Source organism: Ailuropoda melanoleuca, chromosome 17 (assembly GCF_002007445.2).
Source record: "Ailuropoda melanoleuca isolate Jingjing chromosome 17, ASM200744v2, whole genome shotgun sequence".
NCBI lineage: Eukaryota > Metazoa > Chordata > Mammalia > Carnivora > Ursidae > Ailuropoda > Ailuropoda melanoleuca.
The window spans coordinates 11,820,998-11,848,574 of NC_048234.1; the positions used below are offsets into that span (position 1 = coordinate 11,820,998).

The 27,577-nt window shown below is 58.6% G+C and overlaps 2 protein-coding genes across 5 annotated transcripts in view; both read right to left on the bottom strand.

The window, feature by feature from the left end:
* Nucleotides 1–1,783, bottom strand: part of MYO15A (myosin XVA) — a 48,089-nt gene extending 46,306 nt beyond the window's left edge. The window contains exon 1 of the mRNA XM_034647290.1: nucleotides 3–1,783. Coding sequence (XP_034503181.1) covers nucleotides 3–1,783 — 1,781 coding nt within the window. The remainder of the gene's footprint in view (nucleotides 1–2) is intronic.
* A 6,437-nt stretch (nucleotides 1,784–8,220) lies between these two features.
* DRG2 (developmentally regulated GTP binding protein 2) lies at nucleotides 8,221–26,663 on the bottom strand. Of its 4 annotated transcripts, none has more exons than XM_002923122.4 (13): nucleotides 26,463–26,660; nucleotides 22,599–22,759; nucleotides 18,628–18,717; nucleotides 17,945–18,005; nucleotides 16,504–16,594; nucleotides 15,775–15,847; nucleotides 15,586–15,676; nucleotides 14,635–14,732; nucleotides 14,219–14,295; nucleotides 12,876–12,964; nucleotides 11,968–12,026; nucleotides 8,994–9,047; nucleotides 8,221–8,652 (listed from the first exon to the last, which is right to left on the bottom strand). In XM_002923122.4, the coding sequence occupies exons 1-13, from the start codon at nucleotides 26,524–26,526 to the stop codon at nucleotides 8,566–8,568; spliced, it is 1,095 nt and encodes a 364-aa protein (XP_002923168.1). In that variant the 5' UTR covers nucleotides 26,527–26,660; the 3' UTR covers nucleotides 8,221–8,565. The 4 variants fall into 4 exon arrangements, 3 of the variants coding, with proteins under 3 accessions (XP_002923168.1, XP_011228056.1, XP_011228057.1); XR_858116.3 differs by lacking the exon at nucleotides 8,221–8,652 and adding an exon at nucleotides 12,309–12,414 and having other exon boundaries at nucleotides 26,463–26,663; XM_011229754.3 differs by lacking the exons at nucleotides 8,221–8,652; nucleotides 8,994–9,047; nucleotides 11,968–12,026 and adding an exon at nucleotides 12,383–12,522 and having other exon boundaries at nucleotides 26,463–26,663.
* Nucleotides 26,664–27,577: the final 914 nt, after the last annotated feature.

Below are 27,577 nucleotides of genomic sequence, written 5' to 3' on the forward strand. Positions count from 1 at the left end.
CCTTCTGGCTGCTCCTGAGCCGCGGGATGGGCTTCTTTTCCGACAGCGTCTTTTTGAGGAACCTCGCCAGCGAGGTGGCCGGGCGAGGCGCGGGGCGGCCAAAGTCGGCGCCGAAGCCCGGGCCCCGGTGCGCGCCGAAGGCGGACAGGGCGCGCTGGAGGTTGCGCTGGCGCGGCGTCAGGAAGCCCCAGAAGGGCTGCGCGTAGGGCACCGGGGGCACCGGGGCCATCTCCTCCTCTTCCTCGTCTTCGTCCGCGTCCCCCAAGGGCAGAGGGATGTCCAGGGACGGGGGCAGGGACACGTCCAGCTTCTCCTTCCCGAACAGCTTCACCTGGGGCCGCGGGAAGAGGCGGAACCTGCGGATGAGGGACAGCTTGGACCTGGCGGGCTTGTCCATGCCTTGCTGCTCGAAGAAGGCCGCGCTGGGCAGGCGGAAGGATGTGCCCTGCCGCTCGCCGCCCGCCTCCTCCGGCTCCTCCAGCTCCGCGATGTCATCCATGGGGTGGGCGTACGGGTTGTGGGGCGACAGGATGGGCGGCGGCACCCACGGGTACGCGAAGGCCGGCTCCTCTGGGTAAAGATAGGACGCTTCGGGAGGGTAGATGGCCCGGTCCCCGCCACCATAGACGTCTTCGGCATAGGGGGCGCCATAGGGCACCCCGTAGGGATCAAAATAGGGTACATCGTACGGGAGGTCGTACGGGAGGCTGTAGGGCGGGTATGGCGCCTCATAAGGTGCGTAGGGATCCAGGTAGTAGCCGTGCGGGTACGGCTCGCCTTGGTACCCATCATAGTAGCTGTAGGGGGACGCGTACCCGGCCGGGGGCGCGTACGGGGGCTCGTAATCGTCGTAGCCGTAGCCGTAGGGGTACGTGGGATAGTAGGGGCCGCCGTAATAGTCCGGGTGGTAGTAGTCGTAGGGGTCCTCGGGCGGGTACCCGTAGGGGTGGTCTCCGTAGGGCGGCCAGGCCGGGTTGTAGGGGTCGTAGGGCCGGTAGCCCAGGTAGGGCTCCTCCTCCTCGTACTGGTAGAGCGACTGCCGGTCGTAGTAGTCGTCGCCCTCGCGGTGGTAGTCGTAGTACTCGCCCAGGTCCTGGAAGCCCTCGAGGCCGTACAGCGACTTGCGGGAGCCCGAGGGCCGGAACGGGGCCTCGTCCTCGAAGGGCAGGAAGCCCACCGGCTCGCCCGACGCGTAGATGCTGCGGCTGCGGGGGAACCTCCGCAGGCGGCCTCCGTGCCGCAGGATCTCGGCGCCCGACGGGAAGGGCAGCTTGCGGGAGCCCACGCGGGAGCCCGAGCGGTTGAGCCAGGCGTCCAGCGTGGCCTGCTTGCTGCCGGACTCCTCGGCCTTCTTGAGAAGGAACTTCTTGGTGAGCCAGTTGATGGCCGTGGACGCCTTGCTGAGCGACTGGGCGCGCGGCCGCAGGCGGCCGTAGCCGCGCCGGCCCGGGAAGCGGATGACCATGAACGACGGCTTCTTGCCCTTCATCGCCCGCTTCTTCTTGCCCATGCGCATTTGCGTCATGAGCTTGGACGTCGACTTGAGCACGGTGCGCGCCTTCTTCTTGCGTTTGGTCTTCTGCGGGCCGGTGTGCAGGCCCCAGAAGAAGGCCGATGCGCTCCGGAACTGGCCCTTCTTGGAGATCTTGGGCGTGCGGTCGCGGAAGCCCATGAACAGCCGCGACGTCCCCTTCAGGCTCCGTTTGGGCTTCTCCGGCTCCGGAGCCTTCTTCCCCTTTTTCCCTTTCTTAGCTTTCTTCTCATCCTCTTCCTCCTTCGCCATGGTGGCTGCCTGTTCCCCACCGGGCGGCGGCCCGTGTCACGAGCTCTGGGACTTGGAGACAAAGGGACACGCGGCGTCTCCTGCCCGCCGCAGGACACGCGGCCTCCTCGGGCTGGGAGCAGCCGGGACTGGCCTGGGTGGCCTGGGGAGGGACAGCCAAGCTGCTTCCGCTGCGACCAGATTCCGGGAGGGCGGATCCATAATTCATCTCCTCCAGGGCCGCCTTGGGTTTCACCCCAGCGGTGGTGGAAAGTGCGTGGGTGTTGTTTACGGGGGAGCAGGGGAGGCCTGGCCCAGGCCTGTGCTGGGGGCGACCATCTTGGCCTTGGAATCACCATGAGGACAGTCGTGCTGGCCAGTCAAGCCCTCCCTATGCCTCCGCCGCCTCAGCCCACCGAAGTGAATGCTTGGGTCAAGGGTACTTCACAGAAGGAGACTCTGAGTCCCAGAGCAGGGAAGCCACCTGCCGGAATCCACTTAGCACATGCGTCCTGGGCCAGAGGGGAGCCACCTCTCTTGAGCCAGGGTGGGAGGTTCAAAGCCCACCGAGTTACCCTGGAGGGGAACCTTGGACCCACCAGGTCCTGGGCAAGGGAGGAGGGGAGTGGGCAGAGCAGGTGTCCAGGGCTGTGGTCAATGTAACCAGAGCTGGCCAGCTCTCGGGAGCATGAATAATGCATTGGGGAGAACCGGGCTGCCTGCTCAGAAGGCAGGACAAAGTGGGGGTGTCTTAGTGGAACTCCCCAGCAGGGCCTTGTGAAGCCTAATGCCACGGGGCTGGGGTAGCAAACACAGAGGGTGGGTCAATCCTGGTTCTGACTCCTAGCTCTGCTAGCAACTGGCTGTGTGGCTTCAGGAAATCCCTTTATCCTCTCTGGGCCTCAGTTTCCTCATCTGTAGGATGGGAGTGATAAACCCTGCCCTGTCTCCTTCATCAGGAAGCAAGACTTGATGGAGCCACCGGCTAGTATCAGAGGCTGGAGATGCCACATGCGTGGCTCGTATCTGGGAGGCCTCCCCAGCCCTGGCCTCTCCTCCCAGTTTCTGCCCTTGTTGAGAAGGCAGTGTTCATGTGGCCCCCGCCTTCCCTGGGTATAGCTGATTGCTCCAGTGTGGACCTTTGTCCTGAGGCCGGGCGCCCACTGTCTGGCCAGTGACCAGTCCACTTTGAGAATCTGCACTGTAAGTGGTAGGGTCTTTTGCTCTTTAGACAGAGGGGGTGTGTGCGGGGAGCCGGGGGGGGGGTGAACTCAGGGGCAGCAGCTCTGGGACCTGAGGTCCTCTTCCCCCCCTTTGCCCAAAGATCAAGGATCAGGACATACAGGGCTCAGAAGGCTGAAGACAGCTCTTCAATTAATGTTAGGTGAAGGCAGGGGCTTAACTGAGCTGACCCCAGAGCCTGGGCCTTCCAGGAGTTTCAGGGGCTGAAGGCCCTGCTTCAACCCCTGGGCAAGCCAGAGAACCCCCAGTCAGGCCTCCATCCATCAGGCACCGAGGCCTCCACGGTGCTTATCCCTGACATATCAATAGCGATCCCCCAGGCCATGTCCCTGTCTGGGGCTCCCACCTGGATTCCTCGGCCAGCCTGGCCCCTGTCCCTCGGGATGCTATAGCCAGCATGCGTTTGCTTGTTCATTCATGCATGGGCCAGGCACTGTCGTGGCACTGGGGATACAGCTAAGAAGGAGACAGAAAAACCCTGTCCTTGTGAAGTTGACATACAGGGGTGGGGGGATTGTCAACAAACACGGAAAATAAGGAAGAGCTGTAATTGATCAGATGGTGATGAGCACTGTGGGTTAAAATAAAGCAGGGAAGGGGTGTGTGTGCAACACTGAGTAGGGATTGGGGAAGGTGACAGTGGGAAGTGACCCTGGTGCCAAGAGCTGCAGGAGGTGAGGGAGGGACCCGTGGAGGAAGCAGGAGGGCCTTGATGTGATGGAGAAGCAGCGAGACCAGGGTGACCAGAGTGCAGTGAGAGGTGAAGGTCGGAGGTGAGGTCAGAGGTCAGGGTGAGGACTCGGCCTCAACCGCAAGTGAGGGCGGTGCGGTGGGACCATTGTGGCAGGGAAGGGGTGGAATTTGACCTCAGTCTTCCCAGGACCCCTCTGGCTGCTTCAGGAGGACAGAGGGCAGAAGCAGGAGACTGGTGTGGAATGCCCTGCATGGTGGTCCAGAGGAGTGACCCCGGGGGCCTGGCCCCGGGCCAGAGGCAGCAGAGCCGGAGGGCAATAGTGGGATGCTGGCATATTTTGCAGGCAGAGCCAACAGGATTTACAGGGACTTCACGAGTACCTCCTTCCTGCACAAGGGGAAGGATGGAGATGCCATTGGCTGAATGAGGAAGACTGTGGCCAGAGCAGGTAGAAGACGAATGGCCAGACGTCAGCTTTGCACGTGTTGGTCTCAGATGTCCATAGGGCATCACCAGGGAGTGGGGGGGGGTGCACTGCAGAGATCAGGGCTGATGACATCAGTTAGGGGTGTCAGTGGTATCTAGGAGGTGTTGAAGGACAGTTCCAGAGGATGACACCAGGGAATGAGTGCAGATGGAGGAGAAGGAATGAACCCCCGGGGCTGCACTGCTGGGGACAAGGAGGTGGCGAGTGGCTGAGGTGGAGGACAGGGCAGCTGTGGCAAAGGGGCACATGGGGCAGGATCGTTGAGGACGGAGAGCTGCGTGCTGGAGGCGGCTACCATAAGGGTGGTCCCAGCGAAGCGGTGGGGGTGAGGATGGTCCCAGCCTGACGGGAGAGATTCAAGGAAGCCAGGAGGGCGGTGGTCACAGGGTGTGCACGGGCCCGTGAACATGCCAGATGCACTGCACCCGAGGCTTTGAGTAGGTGAATCACGTGGCGTGTGAATTACATCTCAAAGCTGTTACCAAAAAGAAGAGGGAGGATCGGAGCAGAGTGGAGAACAGTGCTGTCTACCGTACATACCTAGACGTTCCTTCTTGTGACAAGTGTGTGTTTCGGGGGGGGGGGGTTGGTGGAGAGAAAGAATATAAATTGTTATTTGCTTTTATTTTTGTGTAGCAATACTGAGAAAATTTATTAAAGAAATGGATGAAAATGGTTATCTGGCTGTAAAACGCTCTGTATCAGTTGGATTTCTGAACCATGTGAGGGCATTTTTTTTTTTTAAAGATTTTATTTATTTATTTGACAGAGATAGAGACAGCCAGTGAGAGAGGGAACACAAGCAGGGGGAGTGGGAGAGGAAGAAGCAGGCTCACAGTGGAAGAGCCTGATGTGGGGCTCGATCCCATAACGCCGGGATCACGCCCTGAGCCGAAGGCAGACGCTTAACCGCTGTGCCACCCAGGCGCCCCTGTGAGGGCATTTCTGATTCAAATGAATAAAAAAAAATTTGAAAAGAGAAAAAGTGAAAAGGGCAAAAAAGAGATGGGAAACCGTGCGAGGAGACACCCCATTAGAGGAGCTCTTGGGAAGAATGTCGGCCTAAGACCACAAGATTCAATCCCGTTGCCCAGCTCCGTGTGACATTTGAGGAAACTGAGGCCAGGAAGAGCGGGCAGGGTAGGTTTCGGCTCAAGGACATGTCCCAGAGCCACATCCTTTGTCTGCCCTATGTGGGGGGTCCTTGTTTCAGGTGAAGAGGCTGATGTTCAGAGAGGTGAACCCTGCTGCTGCTGGAGGGCCCAAGGTGCCCCGAGGAGCCCAGGGGATGTGAAGCGGGGTGGCTCAGAGCCCCGGGTCAGGTCTCGTTCCTGTCCTGGATCCGACCACAGCAAGTCCCGCAGCCTCTGCACCTAGGTCTCCGCATCTGTAAGTGTGGGTGCTAATTGCACCTTCCACGTGCAGGGCTGGAGCAAGCATTGAATGCGAGAGCCTGGCCCAGCACCTAGCCCGGAGCAAACTGCCATTATTATGGCGTCCTGTCTGCTTTGCGCAGGTGGTCTGGGTGACTGCGGTCACCCCCTAGCTGGGGCTCAAGGGGAGCACAGGTGGTTCGAAGAGCTGCTGAGGGAGCACCTGAGGCAGGCCTTGCTGTGGGGAGACCCTCCGCAATGGGTGGTACAAGCCCCCCAGCCCTGCTAGGGGCCAGGCCAGAGGGGATCTTGAGGACAGATGAGCTTGCCAAAGGCAGTTTCTGAAATGAGGAAGCATGGAATCTACGCTGAAGAGGAGGGACAGGGAGACGGACAAACAGATGTGGATGAATATTCATGCCCTGGGCTCCTTTGCTGCTGAGCCTTGTAAAGCTGCAGGCTGGGCCCTCTGGGAATGCAGCCCTGTGGTCTGTGGACCGGCCTGAGTGTCACTGACCTTCGTGAAAACAGGCTGTCTGAGCAGGAAGGGGCTTCGGATCAGGCTGGCCGGAGCCTCCCGGCACAGAAGGCAGCCCAGGGAGGGTGAGAGGTGGGAACAGGGTGGCCGTCGTAGCGGGGCCCAACGCTTGGCACTCACCCTGGTGGGGTGGCAGGGACCTCGGGGGGATCTTAGGGGTACCATCTCCAGCCCTAAGGACACCTCCTCCAGCACAAGGCCCTGCAAGCTGCCAGTTCGCACCGACCTGGGTGCACACGGCTTACAGTTCCTTCGACTCTCACGCTGGCCCAGACAGTATAACCATGCCAGCCACCCACCCAGAAAACCAAACATTTAACACAGAGGAGCAGATTGCCCTCATCTGTGGACACACAGACCCGGCCAAGGAAGCAGCCCGTCCATGCCCAGTGGCTGGAGACTCTGACAGTGCCTGCCCCGAGCCCACACTGCCTGAAGACCTCTGGCCTCCCCTCCCAGCCTTCCGTGGCTGGCTTGGCGGACAGAATAGGCCCGGATCTGATGCTCTGTGAACATGGAGCCCTTTCCTCCCTCCAAGAAGTGGCAGTGACCATCACCCAGGCAGGAATCCTTACTTGGGACCTCATGGCCAGGCCTTGTGGCCGTGGGGAGAAGGGCTGAGGTCAGCCACGGAACACTTACCTGTCTTGGCATCTGACCATCACTGAGAGGGGAACCGTGTGGGCCTCGTGCCCATTTTATGGATGAAGAAACTGAGGCCCAGGGGAGTGCCTCACCTTGAGTTAGGGGCAAGCCCAGCTCTGCCACTGCCCTCTTCTTTCTTGCCCTCCCTGCAACCTGGGGAGAGGCACTTGTGGCAGACCCCAAGGGCCCAGGACTGGGGTCTTCTTACCTGGGTCCCGTGGCCTGCTCCCTGCCTGCATGCCGCCTAATGGGGGTCCTATGGCTGGCCCCAGCAGCATGGCCAGCCTAGCAGAGCAGCTCAGTGTTGCAGGGAAGGAGGCCCAGCCCACCACGCCAACCGCCTGGGGCCCCATGTATATTTAATGATGTCTATTATTCTTGTTTTGTCTCAGGAAAGGAGCCCGAGCAGCTGACAGAGGAACCAGGAACAGCCCGGCAAGCAGGGCAGTGGGCCCGCTCCACACCCCAGCGGGACCTGAAGACCTCCGGGGGAGCCCTCGCCACCTCCTGCCAGCCCAGTGCCTGGGAGCCCCACAAAACCAGTTACGATTCACTCCCAAAAGGCACACCTCCTTCAGGAAGCCTCCCCTGTGGCTCAGCAGCCCCAGCCGGTGTTCAAATCCCGGCTCTGCACTTAGAAGCTGTGTACGCCCCGGGTGAGCTGCTGCCCCTGGAGAACAGGCTGCTGAGGTGGCCCGCACCGACCTGGCATGCAGTAGGGGCTCAGGGACCACCCGCTGCTACTCCTCGGCACCACACCGAGGCCCGTCCCCCCATCTGCTGTCACAGAGGAGAGACGCGGCCACCCTGCTCTCACAAGGGAGCCTCCCTGCCACCCTGAAAGCTACAAGGACCTTCCGAGAATTCTGCCCCCTTGGCAGCCAGGCCTGGCCTCAAGAGGTGCCACATCTGGGGCCCCCAGCCAACCCTCCAGGGCACAGACCACCCTGGAGGTCCCCCACACTCTCCTTTGCACCCGAGACCTGGGCCTGCTCTCCCACAGCCCCGGCTCCACCCATCCTCTCACCAGGCTCGTGGCTGGCCCTGACCCCGCCTGGCAAGAGTTCGACAAACTGACAGAACTGTCCTCAGTCTGAACAGGGATTGTTTCCACTCTTTATTGCAGAAAGGAGAGCCAAGACCAGCGGCTTGGAGAAAAAGCACAGAAACCCAACGCCAAAGCCTGCACTCCAGACATCCGTGCAGGCTCTGGGTCGTGGGGTCTGTGCTGGGCAGGGGCTGCCCTGGGAGGGCAGTACACCCGGAATCCTCTGGCTGACGAGGGCATGAGCTGGGGCTTAAAGCCACCGTGGAGTAGCCCTGGGGCGGGGCAGAGGGTTTGTCCTGGGAGACCCCTCCCCAAGTGCCAGAGAGGCCGGCAGGAGCTGAAGGTCCAAGGTGCCCCAACAGAAAGTACAGCTTCCAGGGGCCCGGGCAGGCTGGGCTCCGAGCCCCAGCACTGAGCTAGCTGTCTGCATGAGGCTCTGGCTGCAGGGGAGGTGGGCAACTTAGTCCCTCGGGGCCTGAGGGGGCCAAGGGTAGGGCGCAGGCCCAGGGTTCCAAACACAGAACCCCCACCCAAGGGGCCTGTCTCATGGGAAATGCCACCAGACCAGCCCAAGTTCCCCAACCGTGTCCCTCTGCCCCAATACACTCTTCATCATCTGCCTACTGAAGAAACTTCCAGAAACAGCAGAGACTTGAGAGACCCCTTCCTGGGGTGTATGTATTTGTATGTATTTCCTGTTTGGGCTTTGGTGCATCTGGCTGGCTCCGACTCCCCGGGGAGAGAGGCTGGGCAGGCAGGGGGCCCAGGAGGAGGCACTACTTCTTGACAATCTGGATGACGTCCTCGTGCTCCATGGTGTGGGTCAGGCCCACCCGCTGCGGGCTGTACTTGGTGCTGGTGCCCTGGCGGGGGACAAAGGGGCCACGTCAGCCTCTGTCCTGAGCAGGGCCAAGCCTGGTATAGCTATTACAAGAGGAAGGTGGGTGTGGGTGTAGATATTCTGCGGGGGATGTGAATGCCAGAGTCTAATGTGGGGGCCCCGGCACTGCCAAACCGCCCTCAGACAGGACAATGTCCCCAGGGGTCTGACCAGCTCTAGGTCCCAGAATAGGAGAGGCCAGCATGGGTGAGCACGCACGCCCAAACTGGGACACTGCACAGAGCAGCATGAACGCCGTGCTCCCGCCTGACCCAGGGGCGATGCTGGGCATGACCCCCACACGTCTCCAGCCCAGAGACTCACCCACACCAGCGCGTACTTGAACTGGCTGGCGAGTGACCGATGGATGCGGTGGCACTGGAGGATGGGAGAGACAGACAGTGAGAGGAGTCTATAACCGAAAGCACCGTGCTTGGCCACACACCCAAGCACCAGGCATGGGCCAGGAAGACCCCAGGCAGGTGGTCGGAGAGCAGTGGCCTTGTGAACACCAGCGGCTCGATCCAGGCAGTCTTGTGTTCATGGCTGTTCTGATGCTCCCACTTCCAGGCTGGCCCAAAGGTTGTGGTGCCCCTTAGGAATGTTCTCGAAGCCTTCAGAAGGTCTGGATCTGGCTGCCAGGAGCCTTCCACTGGCCTTGCCTGAGTGACAACCCTGACAGATGCTCCTTCAGATGGGCGGGGGTGGTTTTCAGGACACCCCACCTCAGCCTGGAGTTAACCCAACTGGTCCCCGTCCCCTGGCCACAGCTGGGACCTCATCCACCACCACCTCAGGAATGCCAGCGCTCTTAAAGGGAGCTAGAAGCAGGGGACCTTGGAGGGGCAGCCAGCTCTTCCCCTGGGATCGGGGGGGCCAGAGGGAAGGTCGTGTGGTGTTGCCTCTCCTCCCATGTGCCCGCAAGCCTTACAGGTCCTGGTCAGAGCCCCAACGCCCTGGCCCCGCTCCCATGTGGACGCTGAGCCTGTAAGAACACTTCCTGAGCAAATATAGGCCCACCTGCTCCCGGCCCCCTCTGCCTTTCTCTGTACTTGTCTCTAGCAATGGGGGACAATGAAAGGTCATCCCAGGCCATCTTTTCTACCAGGGGAGAGATCATATTGTTTGACAATGGGGACAGTCGTGCTCCTCCCTGCCCACTGTCCCTGTCACTGCTGAGAGCCCTGCAAAGTCCTCACTGCCTTGGGGCCTTATGGCCTACGACCCCTCCGGAGGCAAGGCCTACGTCAGCTCTCACTGAATACGTACCAGGGCCTAGGCTGGGTGCATTACAAAGGCCCTGGGGCTGAGGGTCAGTTACGCCCAGAAGAGGAAACTGAGGCACAGGGAGGCTGACACAGTACAGGGGAACTGGGGTATGACCCTGCGTCTGCCTGGCTCCAAGGTCTACGTGGTTCCTCTATTTTGGGTCCCTGCCACCAGCATCTAGGCAGGCCTTCTCGTATACCCTGCGGCACCTGGGACAGCTGAGTGCCCCAGGAGGGAGGCACCCATGGGGAGGGCGAGCAGGGCAGAGGTGACCACGGAAGAGCAAGCTTCTCGGGGACAGAGTCCAGGCTCTGGAACCAGGCCCCCCAAAGCCCCTCCCCACCCCACTGGGTGCTTCTCACCCCTGGATCTAGCACCTCCTGCCTCTGGCCCTCCGTGCAGCTGATGGCCAACAGCCAGCATTCCCCATATTCACTCCTGCCTCTGGGCCTTTGTACCTGCTATTCCACCTGCCTAGAAAGCCCTTGTCCTGCTATCTCCCGCTTTTCTTCCTGGGAGTGGCTGAAGTCCTACATATCCTCTTGGGCAAGGTGCCAGGGCCTGAGTGGATGGCGCAAAGTACCCACAGGGGGTGCAGGGTAGCCCCACAGAGGGCCAGCACATGGGGGCCCCTGTACCAATGGCTGCTGGGTCCCCAGGTCACACCTCAGCCACCGGTTCTGAAACAGGCTTGTAGGGATGGGGACTCCCCCACGGAGCTCCTTATGAGTCATCTAAGGGATGTGGCTTCTGCCGGGCACGCTTGCCTTCAACGCCGAGCCCTCCCATTTGTATCCGGGCCCCTAGCTGGCAGAGGCCTCCGGCTGGGCTTGCTGAATGAATGAACGCAGGAGCCCAGCCTGCAGGCCAGCCCACTGCCTGTCCGCCATACAGATCCTGAGAAGAAATGAGCTAGATGGAAAACAAAACCCCCCAAAACCAAAACCTTAAGATGCCTGTGTGACCTGGCACATTGTTCCAGGCTCTTGGGCCATCACCTGCTCCCACAGGGCCCATATGCCTTCGTGAAAGATGGTGCAGGGTCACATTCAGGGACAGGTGACCTTTGGGCCTACAACAAAACCCCAGACGTGATCGCACCCTCCTCTCCCTGAGCCTACAGGCTCAGCCCAGGGCCCCTCTGCCTCAGGACCTTTGCATACCTTACTCTCCGGCCTGGGAGGGCTTCCATCACCCCTAATTCTTCACGGTCAGGTCCTCCTTGGTCTACAGGCCCAATCACATTCACTCCCCTGAGACCATCTGGCCTCTCTGTGTAGGCTCAGGGTCACTCCCCATTCCCTTACTGTGTTGTACCCCCCTTAGGTGTGACTTCTTAGCTCTGGCATTGGGTGTTAGGCATCTGTTGCCCCCAAAGGACCCCGTTCGGGCTGGAACTGGGGCTGCTTTGTTCACTGTCGGTGCTCAGTAAATGTCGAGTGCAAAAAGCATTCAGAGCCATCCGGGGTTAGAGGGGAGGTTGTGGGAGCAGGGAGGGCTGTGGGGGTACTGACTGGGGGGATAGGAAGCCAGGAGGGGCCAAGGGCACGGAGGTGGCAACTCTGAGCCGTAGGCCGGCACTGGGGAAACACAATGTGGAGTTCACAAGACCGAAATGCCCCAGGGCAGTAGCTCTCCTGGGCGGAGTATGGGAACAGCTGTGGCTCTGAGGAGTCTGCGGCAGGGGGTGTGACAGGATGGGGACGACCACTGCTTCCAGGACCTTCCCGGAGCCAGGCGCCAGGCAGCAGGCCGAGTGCTTCATGTGCGGGACCTCATGCAACGGCACGGCCCAGCCACCACTGGGGTGGGCAGTACCATCCCTGCCTCTGGGGGAGGCCTGGAGGCTCGCTACGCAGCTGGGAAGGGAGGCGACCCCAGGTCTAACTCCGGAGCCTGCCCCCAGCCACTCTGCTGCCGCAGCTGCTGTCCCCAAGCCAGCCGAGGGCGGGGAGAACCTTGGGCAAAACCCCGCAGCTGGCACGGAGACCTCCCTGACCCACCGTCTGGACACGTCTGGGAAACTCACCACGTGCTCCACGGAGGCCCCTTTCCGGAGGATGATGGCGTCTGTGAAGTCTGGCCTCTCTGCAAAGATAGAGATTGCAGGTGGGGGGACAGGGAGGCAACCACAGCTATGGCCCCAAGCTGCTCTGTGGTCGCCTTCCATCAGGGGACAGAGGCCCTCCCAGCCCCCAGCCTTGGCCAAACCTTCCCCTCACCATCTGGCACACCCTCCCTACCGATCCTTGTGCGGTGTTCTACAACCCTGACTTTAGCAAAGGAAATCAACATAAATCCACGTCCGGGACTCAGGCGGCCTGTAACCCCATCTGCCATAAGAGCCCGAAGTCCAGCCACGGGGAGCACCTGGACAGCACTGGCAAGACGTGACAGCTGCTGGCGACCAGTCAGGGGCAGCTGCAGCTCCTCCCTTGCTGACAAGGTCAAGGCCACGCAAACTGCCAGAACTCAGCTGCAAGGTCACAGGGTGTGAGAGGCATGCCGTGGGGGGGAGGGGGACATGGTGAAGGCTCCTCTGTGTTCATGTGCCTCTAGTCCTGACCCAGGGGGCGTGCTCCTGCTAGGGGAGGCCAGGAGGGGGGCGATCGCTGTAGCCCGTTGGGAACCACAGGCCGGCCTGTAGCCCACTGCCCCTCCCTCCATAGCTTCCCCCCCCNCTCCCCCCCCCCCCCGGGCATCCTCAAGACTAGCAGCCCCAGAAAGTGGCCTTCTTTACTGTAAAGGCTCAGCTGAGGCCTCCAGCAGCCTGGGGCAGAGGGCATGCCAGCTCTGGGATGGGAGAAAAGGTACTATCTGCACAGGACAAGTTGAGCCAGGGGCACTGTGCCATCTGGGTGGCCCCAGGCAGAGCCTGGCAGCCCTATAGGGAGGGTGACTCAGCACGTTTCTTGGGCCACACGCCGCTGAACTCACGTCCTCTCTTCTTGGTGTAGATGCAGGTCAGGGCCAGGTACTCCCAAAGCATCTCGAGCAAGTAGTCCAGGTTCAGCTTCATACCGCAGCTGCCAGGGAGGAAGGCGGCCGGTCAGAGTGGCCCCCGTGGGCTCGGAGGCCAGGGCTCCCCGCTCTCTCACTCTTCCAGAGGGTGACCTCCATGTAGCTGGTCTGGGCACCGAGCCCAGTGCGGCCCATCTGGCACCCGTGGGGAACCAAGCCCGCAGACCTGGTGGAAGCTTGACACTTCAGCGGCCAGCGCCTCTGGTCACAGCCACGGTCACACCCAGTAGAGCTCAGCTGTCTCTCCTGGGAGAGCACATGGTATTGCTAAGGGACGCACGGTGCTCGGAGGGGGGCTCTCCTCCTGACAGCTGCTGGGAGACCGATGGGCACAGGGCAGCCAGTGAGGATTTCAGTGACTGGGTGGCCCCTGGCTTGATCGTGTGCAGAGGCATAACCTGGAGCAGGTACCCTGACCTCCGCTGACATGTCGTGAGCACAGCAGGTGAAGGGGTGGTGTGGAGGTGACCGCACGCCCTGAGGCCTGGCCTGTCCTCGGGCAGCCCCTGAAGGGAACCTGGAACGCAGCAGCAGGAGAGGAACTGAGGGTGTCCTTTGGGAAGGATGCCCGCTCTCTGCTGCTCTTGCAGATAGCTGGCGATGCCCGGGAGATGGTCCAGGGCCCTTACCCATCATTTGTACCAGTCATCCCACTCAGTCACTCAGCGTCCCACTGCCTGGAAGCCCAGCCTCACTGTGAGGCTAGAGTGCCTTGCTTGAGCGGGGCAGCCAGCAGAGCAGAGCCCCCCAGTCAGGCTGCTCCAAAGGAGGACTGTAGGGCGACGGCGAGAAGCGAACAAACAGCCCTCCGGCAGAGCGCACATGGCTCCCCCAGGGCCCACCCCTCCAGGAGGGGCCGGGGCGGGGCCAGGATGGCCCCACCCACCCGAGGACTTCCATGTTTCCTTTTCCCTCTCCTGCTGCGGTGGAAACCACATCTTCCAGAAGGATCAGGAACAGCTGGCTCACACTCTTGGCCTTTTTGAGGCCTGCCGTTAACTACTAGGCTCTGAAGCCTCTTACTGAGTCTTAACCATCTCCGTTGGTGGTACTATTTACCTTCTGTTTTCTTAACCAGAGCCCACACCACATCACCCACTCTGTCCAGGCCGATCCTGGGTACGACCAGGCCCCGGTCAAAGCCCTTACTGAGATGGTCTCCTCTGCCCCAGGCGCGCCTGGGGGGCTTGCTTGGCCAAGGGGGCCGGGAGGCCTGATGAGCTCACATTTACAAGGACAGCCGGGTGCCGGGGCCTCACCTGATGACCACACTGTTGGGCTTCCGGGCCAGGCGATCCACTTCTTCCATTGAAATCTGGTCGATTTTGTTATAAACCTGGGATTGAGATGGGAGAGGTAGGTGTTGGGGAAGGAAAGCAACAAAATAGGGCAGGAGGCCAGTGCCAGGATCCTCCCTTCACTGCTGCCTCAAGGATGGGGAAAGGCTGCAGGGGCCTGGAGCCGCTGTGCACCCCGAGGAAGGAAGGCTGGACTAGAGCCCCGGTGTCAAGATGGACAGGTCTGCAAGCCTCGTGCAGCCCCCAGGGGAGAGGGGAGGCGAGGGTGGAGCAGCTCCAGGCTCTTTCTGCTCCTCTGGGAAGCCTGTCTCGCGTCCGGGTCAGCCCTGGGCGAGCTCCGCTCCCGCACGCGCACCCCGGGGGCCAGCGCCACTTACATACAAGCAGGGCATGTACACCCGGTTGCCCACAATCACATCGATGAACTCGTCCGGGGAGCAGTCTTCTCGGAAGAGCACCTCCGCGTTGAAGATCTCTGAGGGGCTCGGATTAAGGGCCACCTGTGCACCAACAGGCCCTCGTGTCCCCGCAGCAGAGGGGTCCGAAAGGCCAGCCAAGAAACACAGTGCTGAGAGGGACCTCGGAGGTCATCTGCTTTGGATGGTAAAGTTTGGGCAGTGCCCTCGTTTTTTTTTTTTTTTCCAAAAGGAACCAGAATATGCAAAGTCAATCAATGGCTTCAATCTTTACTGTTAGGGAGAAGAAAAAAGTACTTGCGAGAGTCCTCAGTGGAACCCCACCCAGGCTTCAGTGCCAAAAGCGCTGTCTGCAAGCACTGGCCTAACCCACCCTCCCCCATGCAAAGCTCTCCTCTGGAGGCCACCCTGCCTCTGCTTGCATACCTGCGGTGACAGGGACCTCACCACCTTGCAGACAGCCTGTCCACCGTGGTGAGTTCTTCACATCTGAGCTGCTCTGCCCTGTCCTCCAGGGTCCTCCAGAGACTCACCTAGCCCCCCAACATTATTTCAGTGGTAAACAGCCAAGCCCTTGGTTCTCCCTGAGGCTTCCCCAGGCCAGGAACCCTGTCCTCGGGAGCTGTCCCTCACCATCTCATCTTCCTTCCAGATGTGACTGGCCACCAGTGCCTAGAACTTGGCAGGGACTCAGGAAGCTACAGCTGAGTACACGGCTGTGGCCCAGCCAGCCTGCAGCCTGGTGAGCACAAGGGTGAAGGGGACAGAAAGTACCCCATGTCGCCGGGCTGCAGCCTTCCTGGGGGCTGCTCGGATGGATCCGGGGTGGCTTGGGGTGTGGTCTGTGAGCATCCTGGGCCACAAGGCCCCCGTCTCACGTTGCCCCTCCCCTGCCGCGTTTGGAAAGGATACTGTACTCATGCAGGATCAGCTGCACCAGCTTTTCTGAGCACTGGGTCAGCGTGACTGTTGAGTTGAAGGAGATGCCACCCCCTTTCTTGGGCTGGAGGAGAAGAGAGGAAGGGACCCCTGCTCACAAAGGGCCAGCCGCGATCATCCCGAACCTGCCCAGGCGGGGCCCACCGGTGAGCGGGAACTCACCTTGAAGTAGATGTTGGGCTTGTGCTTGTTGAGGCGGATGCCCACTGATTCCAGTTCCTTCTCCAGCAGAGACCTGGGTAGAGCCCCCACGAGCCTTCACAGGTGCCCAGAGGCGGGCCGGATGGCTTCCATGGCACACAGGAAGCCCCTGCCCACCCGGAGGGAGACCAATGCCCTCCTCCCCACCACTAGGAACCCAGAACGTTCCTCCCCAACAGCCCAAAGCTGCTGAGGGGGAGCCTCTGGACCTTCTGCCCAGTCGGATGGGAGACGGGCTGGGTCTGCGACTGGCACGCAGAGGGAGGCCCGGTGTGCCCCTTAGGCAGCAGGTCAGGGCATGAATAAGGCTTCTGTTGCTTGGGGCTGGGCTCCTGGTGGGTTCCGGGCAGGAACTGAGGCACCTCAGCCTCGGCAGGCAGGAGCCAGAGCCAGGACGGCCTGTGCTGGCCAGGGGCCGGTGCCAGAGGTCCCGCCGGCACGGCACAGTCCTCAGCCTCCGGACGTCTCCATGCCAGATGCAGGCCTGTCCGAGAGGATGCTGCAGGCTGGCCGCACGGGTTTAGCCTTCGGACAGGCCTGCCGCTGCTCCCACGTGGGAGAGGCCCCAGCACCCCCTGGGCCACCCATCAGGCGTTCAGGGGCACAGCAGCTAGAGCCACAGCATCCCATGACCCCACCCAGGGACCTCACCAGACCTATCAGTCCGCCCCCCTGCACCACCCTGCGGACCTCTGCACTTCTCCCTTGGTGGCGTCCAGCATCATGATGACGACGTCAGCCGTGCGCGCCACAGCAATCACCTGCCGGCCCCGGCCTTTCCCTGGATGCGTGGAAGAGACGTGGTCACACAGGGACAGAGGCACATTTTCTCACTTAATCCTGTACGATCCCGTACAGGAAGCAGTATCATGCCCATTTTACAGATAAGAAAACTGAGACCTGGTTTAGAGATACTCGCTCACTTGCCCAAGATCACAAAGCTAGTGTGGTATGAGGGTTTCAACACATCTGCCCTTTCTGGACACGGGCCACAGAAGCCACCCCACTCAAGGGCGGCAGAAAGGGTCACACGAGATGCCACAGGAAGAGGTGCCATAGGAACTGCACGTGAAGATCAGACCCTGTGGTTATCAGACCACCAGAGAAGCCAGGCACCTTGCCAAGGTCACAGCACTAGGATCCAGGTAGTACAGGCTTCAGCCATGACCGGCCTCCCTCTTCTGAGAATGAGGGCCTTGGGCCCAGTGATCTTCACAGGCCAGCTGCCTCCTGACACTACCCGCGCACGTCCCCCCACCGTGGCCAGACCACCCTCAGGCCCCACGATGCTCACGGGGACAGCAGGTTCCTGGGGGACCATCGCCATTCTCCCTGCCCCGATCCAAGCAGGCAGCACTTTGCCCTGATGAGGACAGAGAGGTACGGGAGGGCGCAGGGCAGAGATGGCAACTGGACCCGCAGGGAGAGGCCCTGCTGCCCGGCCACGCTGGGGCCGTGGAGCAGAGAGGTGGGTGCCGACCCCAGCTCTGCCCCTTAGTGGATCAAGAGTCATTCAGGGCAGGCCCTTCATCTATCATCTCTGACGTTCCTCCCAGCTATGAAAAGGAAATGGTGACACTCGCTAAGTCACAGGACCAGCTGAGGACTGAGACAACGGCGAGCTCACAGCCCAGTGCTTGGCCAGTGTCGGAGAACCATCAGCTGGTTACCATGTCTGTGAGGCTGCGGGCCGCCCCCTGCCACCGGAAGCCACGGGCATGTTCTCATCTCAGAACACAACACCAAAACAACAAAGGACGGGCTCCAGGACAAGGAGCACGCTCTGAGCTGGCCAGCTGACTCGTGTCCGCTCCTTGCGGGGCTCCCTGCAGAGGCGCACTGGAGCCCGTGGAGTACAAGAGTAAATTCAAACTGTCAGGTGAGCTTTGCGACCTGGGGCAAGTCACTTCACCTCGTGGGGCCTCAGTTTCCTCAGCTTTAAGATGGGGCCAGCCAGGACCGTACGAGGCCAGAGCAACGTGAGAGGCTGCGAGCCTCCCCCTACCCGTCAAGCCCTGCAGTCATGTCCGATTTTAACAGTGAGACCAATATACCCAACACGTTCTGGAAGAGGGTGGGCTGGGGTGCTGAGATCCACCCGGTCTCCCACCCACCGGTCCCTACCTCCTACCTTGGGCTGCACCCTCGATGATCCCAGGAAGGTCCAGGAGCTGGATATTGGCTCCTTTATACTAGGATGGGGAAGAGAAGAAGGTCAGGGGAGGAGTCCCCGCAGGAAGGGCCTGCCGGACCCCAGGACACTACAGCGGCCTGCACTGCAGGCGCTATGGGAAACCCCGGGGTCAGCCTCTGGGGCCAGGCCTTTGCCTTGTGACGGCTCCAGCCCAGCACAGACCCTGTCCCGCGAGCTGAGGAGCCGCCGGGGAGGGGCTCTCGAGGCGTTGAGATCCCACCACGCTCTTCCCTGACGGTAAGAACGCCACAAAAACGTCCCTGCACCGTGGAGGCTCCAGGCCCCGGGGCCCCAGGTGCCCCAGGCCGTGAAGCTTCACGGGAGCCGGAGGGATCCAGCCAGCCAGGAACAAGTGACCCAAGCTGGGGTGGTGCGAGACAGTGGAGCACGACGGGGCGCCAGGAGAGCTGCCGTGGGCCGGCCCGACTCCCAGAACCAGTCAGGCATCCCTGGGGTCTCGGCAGCCAGAATCCTCAGAGGTGCCAGTGCTTGAAGGCAAAGCAGCTCAGTTCAGAGCCTCCCCCTCCACACGACATCCGCACATGCGACGTCCATCTACACCACCGCAAACCCGAGCACACGCCCTCTCCCCTTCTGGAATCCAGCACACCCCAACTTACTTCGATGACCCCGGGGATACACGTCAGGGTTGTGAACTCATAGGACGCAGCTTCGCTGGCCGTGGAGGTCATTAGACTCAAGAAGGTGGACTAGGAGAAAAAGGAGGGCATTGCAGTGAGGGAGTCTTGTTCCAGCCTCCTGGGAGGATCCCCACAGGCTGGGAGCCTGCCAGGCGCAGGGACTCCCTCCTCAGCCTCAGCATGGGGACAGAAAACAGCTGGAAACGTCCCCTCTGGCCCTGCCCAGGGCAGGTGGGGCACCAGAGGGCCACTCTTTTCCTTGGAGGCCTCAAGGCCTGTCTCAGGTGGACACAGAGAACTGGTTTCTAAATCTAGGCCCATTCCCTAGCTCCACCAGACCCGCCAGCCCCTCCTGGGCCCCAGAGAACTTCAAACAGGCAACAGCCCCTGGCACTCAAAGGAGCTGCTCACCCAGGGAGGGGAGAAATGTGCAAGGGGACAGACATGGTCTGAGACAGAGCCAGATGGCAGGAGAAGGTGCTGCCAGGCAGGAAGGAGTGAGCTGGGAAGGATCTGGATGGGAACGCTCAGGCCACGGTTCACTGTGGGAGCAGAGCCATGGCTTGGCTGGGAGTTAGAGAGACCTGGCTCCTGTGGGCAAGAATCTTCCTCCTCCAAGCTTCGGAGCCCTTCACATGCACGCTGGCCATCTGCTCGGTCCCCACCGTGGGGGACCGCGTGGGGTGAAAGATGATAAGCACTATGTGTGCCAAGCCCAGAGCGTGGCGAGACCACAGCAATGGATGCAGTGGCCCAGAGGGCCAGCAAAGCAGGGCGCAGAACCAGAGAGGGGGAGAAACCCAGCCCTGGCCTCCTGCCCCCGCCTAGTCAGCAGGGCACTGGGAACAACGAGCCTGCGTGTCTGGCAACCAGGAAGGATGGGGGCACATCTGACTCATACACCCTCACCCCTTGAAGGAAACACTGGCTTCAAATCCAGAAACTCTCCACCCTGAGGGCCTCTTAGAAACTTGAAAGAAAAAACCTGGTGGGGCAGACAGGTATGGGCAGGCTGCCGAGACACTGACTGACCATTGCTGGAGGCCAACAGGAGGACACTCTGACCCTGTCTGGCCTCTGCAGGGGGGAGGCGTGGGCCCTCCCATGGTTGGAGAGCCCAGATCCCCAGCAGGGCAGTGGGATCTGGCCACAGGGCAAGACCCTCAATGGCACAGTTCTTGGTAAACAAAGCTTTTCTCCCAGCCTGGGCTTGGAAAGAAGTCCTTGGCAGGTTGGAAGTAAAATCAAGAAAAGGTGAAAACTGATGGAGTCCATAACAATGCCCCAATAATTAAAGCCTAAAAATAGTTACCGGTCACCCTGTGGGACAGCTCTGACCCCAACATCTTGCTGATCATTTAAGGGCAACCCATACGCATTTGTCCTGCCTTTCCAGGAACTTTTTCCGGCTAACCAAAGAGCCGACAACGATGAGAGAAGGCGCTACTCCACAGAGGAACATCAGCTAATTAGTGAGGAAGGAGGAGGAGAACTCAAAAAGTGACGTTTTACCGTGGCTAACAAAACTCCCAGGCAAGGACAATTCACTGGCATCAAGGTCACTAAGGGGATGCTGAGAGGGCTTGACTTCCACACGCCACTGTAGCAGCATCTTGCAGGGGACTCTCCAGTTACCTGGGGTTGGGAAGGAGGCTAACACAACTACACAGAAGGGAGACAGGGTGTCCCTCCCCCTAAGCCAGGGGTTCTGGAAATGCAACCAGCGGTCAGGGGTTTTTCTTTGGCATGTTACGAAATGAGGTCGACCCCATCTCCTTTGTGGAACCTGGCCACAAGTCCCGGGTTTCTACCTGACTCTCGGTTCACAGCAAATACAACGAACAGACGAACGAGCTAACACACACCACAGGGAAGCCGATGGACAGCTCCAGAGCGCAGACTTTCTGTAGGACCGGTGTTGGTCTCTTTAGAGTTAGGGGCTTGACGAAAGGGACCGTTCTAGATTAGAGCAGGCAGAGGGACGACACCTACAGGGACCACATGAGGTCCCAGAATGGACCTTAGTTGGGACAGACCAGCTGCAAAGGTCATTTGGGGGTGAGTGTTGAAATCAGAATGCGGTCCAGGTGTTAGACCATTCCTAAATTACCGTTCATTTTGTTTGGTGTGATAGTTAGTGGCTAAGTAGGAAAATATCCTTACTCTTTAGAGATACAAGCTTCGATATTTAGGGGTGAAAGGTCATGAGGCATGATGTCTGTAATTTATTCTCAAATGGGTCAGTCAAAACAAAAACAAAACCCCATACACACGCGCACACACACAGATGTGAAGACAGGGACCAACATGGCAAAATCCCTGGATTCCGAGAGTGGGTACACTGCACCTGTTCTTTCACCTCTTCTGCGTGCTTGGAAACTTCCAGTGTAGACAACTGGGGAAAATGAGAAATGGCCAAAAAGACAGAGAGGGATCTGGAAACCTTGCCAGGACTGAAAGCCATGAGGGTGTTCAGCCGGCAGAGGGCACACGTGGGGACAGTCCCACCTCTCCCGAAGGGCTCTGCAGCGTGGGCGTCAGCTCCTTCTGAGGGGCTGCAGCAGGCGGCCCCTGCGATGCTTCATGTCCAGCTTTTGTCAAGCTGAGGGGTCATAAGCACCCCTCACTGCAGGGATCTGAGCACTGGCCAGAAAGCTGCGTGTCAAATGGGCACTCAGGTTTGACGAGCATTGCAAGACATTGGCTGGATGAACGGCTAGCAGCCCAGAGGAGGAGGGCGGTGGCTCCTTTCCAGTACGTGGTGTCACTTTCGCCTCCAGCAACTTTCCCCTCCTCATCCTACCTGGCTTGGATGGTAACTAACTAAACTAACTGTGTTTCCTGAGCCCACACGGACGGAGGACATGGGGACGGTGCATCCAGCTGGGTACTGAGCATAAAGTCCAACTGGGGTAGGACTGCTTCCCAAGAGTAAGAAAACACCTACAAGACACCAGGAAGGAAGCCTTCTGCAGACCTCGACGCTGAGTCTGGTCTTCCTTTAACAGCTCACAGCCCCGTGCTGACACAGCTTCCCGGGTGGGCATCTGTGAGCAGATGCTAGGAGACATTCCCAACTGTCCCCATGTGGAGTCAGCTAGAGCTTCTTTGGAGGGTAAATGGCACTGTTGATGAGCAGTTTTAAAACGCACAACCTCGAGCCACTGGGCTCACTTGGAGGAATACGGCTTCCAGAAACACCAACTCCAGGACGCAATGGGCCCGGGAGGGAAGGAGCAGACTGCTGCTGAGGCTATGACCACAGTGCGGGCTTCTAGGCAGCCATTAGGAGATGAGGGAACTCTAATGTATGAATGGGACAAACAGCCATGGAGCAGTAAACATGCCAGTGGCCGACGTAGCTCTCATCCCATCTTCATTGTGTGTGTGTGTAGATGGACGGCAGACCCATCCTCACCTCCTGGGATGCACGCACCCATTACCCAGGCATCCAAACCCGTACAAAGCACAGCTACACTGCTCGACCAGCAGTAAGCACTCAAGAGGTGATGGCTGTTAGCAACGCCCCTTCACGCGTGGCCCAGGGTAATGGGCTTAACACAGGTTGTAGCCGAACTGGTTTAAAAGCTTCTCCAGCAGCACCTGTCCAAACCTCCTGGCCATGGTTCCCTCAGCCTAGATCTGAGCAACCTCTTCACTGTTCCTACCATATCACCAGCGCCCGGCACAGAGCCTGACACGCGGTGCACATTCAGTAAACGTTTGTACATGAGGGACGGGTCTGAGACTGAGTGGAAACACTTCTCCCACAGTCAGGCAACGAGGGTCGCCATGGCAGGATGCTAAAGCGATGGGACCGGGTCCTGGGGGAGGCTGAATCTTCTCGGTCCCTGGAGGTAATTCAGAAAGGTGGCTAGAGGAGGCGCTGGACAGTCGTGTTTGGGAGACAACCTGCTTCCTCCCCAAGGCCCACGCTGACCATCACTGACCTTACCCACAGAGGGAAATCCAATCAGCGCCACACGGGCATCACCCGACTTCATGACGTCGAAACCCTCTCCTTTGGATGAGGCCGATTTGGACGGTTCCAGAAGCTGGGCCCGATACTTGGCGAGTTTTGCCTTCAGGAGGCCCAGATGATACTCGGTGGCTAAAGGACGAAAAGCAAGACAGAAGATAAGTATCCAGGGTCTCCAAGCCCCGTGGGTCGGGTGTGCCCCCACATACAACCAAACGTTGGCTGGAAACATCAGAATCAGACTGGAAAAGAAAATACCCGTCTGCTTAAAATGCCCCCTTAGCCTCTCACTTCACTTAGGATAGAAGCTAGTTTCCTTATTGAGACCACACGACCCCAGGTCAGTGGTTCTCAACGGGCAGCACCACTCCCTGGGGGGTTCTGGGGGATGTTTTCTGTTGTCGGTGCAAAGTCCCCACTGGCATTCATCAGGCAGGTACCAGGGAAGCCCGCAGCCCTACAAAGTGTGAGTCAGTCCGGCACAGGGCATTTTATGTTACAGCATCAAAAAACACTGAAATTTCCAGGAGAGCAACTTCCGCGCATGTGAAGGAAAGACTCTAGCTCGTGTTGTTTGAAACCTCCCCTAGAGATGCTCACCATCGTGGGATCCCAGGCTGCCACCAGTGATCCCTCTTGTAGGGTGCCCGAGTCAGCCACACATCACACTGGGCACTGGGCTGCTTCGTGCCTGCCTCCTACCCTGTGATGCCGCCCAGAGCGGCAAACATCTCACGGCTTCATTGTAACGCCGCTGCATCCTGGCTGTGCCCTAACATTTACATATTGAAATAAACACTTTTTTAATTATATTTTCATTTTTCTCCTCCTTTGTATTATGATTAGGGTGTTATACTCATTTGTCTCAAATTCTGTGTGTACAAAAGTCACACTATTAAAGGGGAACTGCATTTCATGACAGTAAAGGCGTTACAAAATCTTTGCTACAAAAGCGGGCTGGGGCTAGGTAACCTGGTCCCTCACTACTTCTCCAACATCTCCTTCCACTCTCTCTTTTATGTACTACATTCCAGCCACAGCGGCTTTCTTGTTTCCTCAGGACAAGCTGACATCTTTCGTGCCCCAGGACCTTTGCATTTGCTATTCCTTTCATTGCAACTTATCTTCCCAGGGCTGACTCCTTCTTAACATTCGAGGCTCAGCTCAAATGTCATCTCTTCAAAGAGGTCTCCCCTACCCAGCCGGGGGGGACAGTGGGAAATGTCACGCAGAGGTGAAGAACCTGGGCTGGAATCCCACCCTGCCATTCCTGGCCACGGAACTTTGGAAAAGTTACTTAATCTTCTTGTGTATCAGTTTCTTAATTGGCAAAGCAGGGATGTTAAGAGGAGAAAACACCCCACCGGATTTTCGGAAAGCTTACAGAAAACATTAAGAATAATGACTAGCACACAGTAAGCGCCCAATAACCGCTGATTATTATTATGATCTACACTAACACCCACCCTTCCTGCGGCCCTGCTTAGCTTCATGATCCTGTTCATGGTCTTCGTGGCTCTGATCACTATTTGAAACTATCTCGCTCCTTTACTTCCTCACTCAAATGGGACAGGATCCCAGCTTCTGGTGGCATGGGGCAGGTACTCAGGAAATGTCTAACAAGTGAAGGAGTGAACTGATGGCAGTGAGAAGTGGTCAAGAATGGGTTCAGCACTCGTCAGCTATCTGATCCTTCCTGTCATCCCAGCTCATAAGATTCTGAGCACCTCTGAAGGGAAGGACGGGGTCTTAATCCTTACATCATCCTACCACTGTCAAAGCCTCCCTGCTACTCTCCTTGATCCTTGTAGATGATACTCCACAGGGCAGCCAATTGGAACTTTTTTTAAAAAAAGATTGTATTTATTTATTTGACAGAGAGACAGCCAGCGAGAGAGGGAACACAGGCAGGGGAAGTGGGAGAGGAAGAAGGAGGCTCCCAGCAGAGGAGCCTGACGTGGAGCTCGATCCCATAACGCCGGGATCATGCCCTGAGCCGAAGGCAGACGCTCAACAACTGAGCCACCCAAGTGCCCTAGCCAATTGGAACTTTTAAAAGAAATCAGAGGACACCTGGGTGACTCAGTCAGTTAAGCATCGGCCTTTGGCTCAGGTCATGATCGCAGGGTCTGGGATGGAGCCCCGCACTGGGCTCCGTACTCAGCAGGGAGTCTGCGTCTCCCTCTCCCTCTGCCTGCTGCTCCCCCTGCTTGTGTTCTCTTGCTCTCAAATAAATAAAATAAAATAAAATAAAATAAAATAAAATAAAATAAAAAAATAAAACAAATTGGACTATGTCTCTCCCCTGCTTAACACCCTCCAGTAGCTCCCACTGCCTGAGAACACAACTGCCACTTTCCCATGATCTACCAGGCCCTACAGGATTGGCTCTTTCCTTTCCCATCACTGCACTCCAGCCCCAGACCTTCAGATCCCTGAACAAGAAAAGTCTGTTCCTGCCTCAGCAACGTTTGTTCCTCTGCCAGGAACAGTCTTGCTCCAGATCTCTGCATGGCTGGTTCCTTCTCATTCTGGTCTCAGCTCAAACGTCCCCACCTCATGGAGGTGATCATTTTACCTTAGTAGGCCCAGCTCCCACCCCCCACACTCTTGCTCGTTTGTCTTCACAGCCTTTGTTGCTGGCTGAAACATTCCTTTTGATTTGGTTATTCGCTTACAGACTATTCCCTAGAAGATCAGCTGCACGAGGGCAAGGATGTGCCTGCCGTGCTCATGCCTAGTACATAGTAAGGGCTTGGTGAAGATTTACATAATGAATGAATGAATGAAGTCTCCCGGCTTCTCAGCCTCCAGCCCGAAACAGAGCCAGGGAAGGACAGAGACTAGCTACCTCGTATTCCCCACTTCCTGCCTCTGCAACCCCATGGCAAGACTGCTTAGACACAGGGCCTCACTCACCCTGGCCAATTGCATCCCCCATCACTCCAGACCCTCCTTCTGATCTAGACTGTTCTAGATCCCATGAACACGCCATGCTCACCTGGACGGCCAGGCTTTTGCCTCAGCAGTGACCCTCACCGGGAGTACCCTCCCCGTAATCAGTTCAAGCCCCACCTCCTCCTGGAAGCCTTCTTGGGTGTCGTTTGTTTCTCCCCACTGCTCTTCTCCTGTGAGCTCCTCCAGCCCTTACAATCTGAAGTCCAGATTTGTTCCTTTATTGTGCGGTATGTTGGGGGGTTACTTTAAATACCGAGTGCTTACCACGTGCCTAGTACTTTGCACACACTACCTAGCTTAATTTAGCTGTGAGCTAAGATGAGAGGGGGATTAAGATCCCCATTTGCAGATGAGGACACTGAGGCTCAAAGAGGCGAAGTGACTTTCCAAGCTTTCACAGCAGGTACGGGTGGCGCTGGAGTTCAAACCCAGGTCCACCAGGCTCGAGTCTTGATGGCCTCCGTCCCGAGATGCTGGGTGAGGCTGTACCCGTGAAAGGTCTCCTCCTGGGCTTTCCAGCACAAAAGGAGAGAGCACCGACTCCCCAGGCCCGACCGCCAGGAGACCCGGGTTTGAAGCCCGACCATGCCTCTCTCTGGGTCAGACGCTGGCTGCACGCTGCGATTTCTCTACTTGGTCGCCTGGTCTGGCACCGAGCCGATCTCACAGCCATCGTCTGCAATCAGACCAGCGCGCTGGGACACGGTCCCGCCTGGTCCTGCCTGCCTCGGTCGCGCTGGGAGACCTGGTCAAGTCTCTGGCACTTTTCTGCTGCCTTCGAGCCCTCAACGGCTCTATCGCTGGAGTTGTTCCCCCATTTTACAGACAGGAAAACTGAGGCGGGCAGAAAGGAAGGCCCCGCCAGGCCGGCCCTCACCCTTGTTCTTCTGCGTCCGAGCGATCTCCTTCTCGATCTCGGAGATCTTCTCCAGGATCCCCATGGTGGCGGCTGAACCCGGCACACCGACAGACACTGCAGCGACACCGGGAATTCCGCCCTCTCGGCGGTGGCAGAAGTGCGTGCGCCCGGAAGCCACGGAGAACAGCGTCCTCGTGCGCCCGGCGCTCCGGGATTCAGAGTCCGGACGGACAACGTCGAGCGGAGTGCCAGACACTATTGGTTCCGCCCGCTGGGCCACCGAGGCTGGGGGCCCGGTAAGGGCTGGGGCGGGGCCAGGAGGGGCCGGGGCGGGCCCGGGGGCGGGGCCGGGGGGGCCATGCTGTACCCGGCCAGGACTGAACTGGGCAGAAGACGAGCTTGGGAGACCGAGCGGGAATTTTGGGTGATGAACCCTGAACTTCGGGTTCCAAGCGCAGCTGACTGTCCTGATGTCAAGAAGCGCTGAGTTGAAAGCCTGGTGGCTCTTATTTTGTGTAGAGGCTGAAAGCGGATCCCCATTATCACATTAACGAAGTGCTCCGACTTAGCCTTACCACCTGCCATCAGATGCCTCCCGATACGATGCGTTATAAAGTAGACAGCATCTCCTACTGGAATTCCTGCCAAAAAATACTGTATCTGAGTTTAGACACGAAGAAACATCAGACAAATCTAGAAAGTGGTACATTTTATAAGTTGCCTGGGCTCCTCACAATTGCCAATGACGACGGCAAGGTGCGTTGGGAGGCGAGACAGCGGGACTGTTGTAGATAAAAAGGTATTAAATATAATGTGTGGACTTTGCCTAGAATCTGGTTAACTTTTTTTTTTTAAGATTTTATTTATTCGACAGAGAGAGCGAGCACAAGTAGGGGGAGAAGCAGGCTCCCCACCTGATGCAGGGCTCAATAGCAGGATGCTGGGATGATGACCTGAGCCCATGAGCAGAGGGCAGACTCTTAACAACTAAGCCACCCAGGTGCCTCTGGTTAACATTTTAAAAGCAGCTATAAAAAGACATTCTTAAGACAATTGAGGAAAATTTGGCTTTGGATAGGATATTAGATATTACGGTATCATTGCTAATTTTCTTGGGTGTGATTATGCAAGAG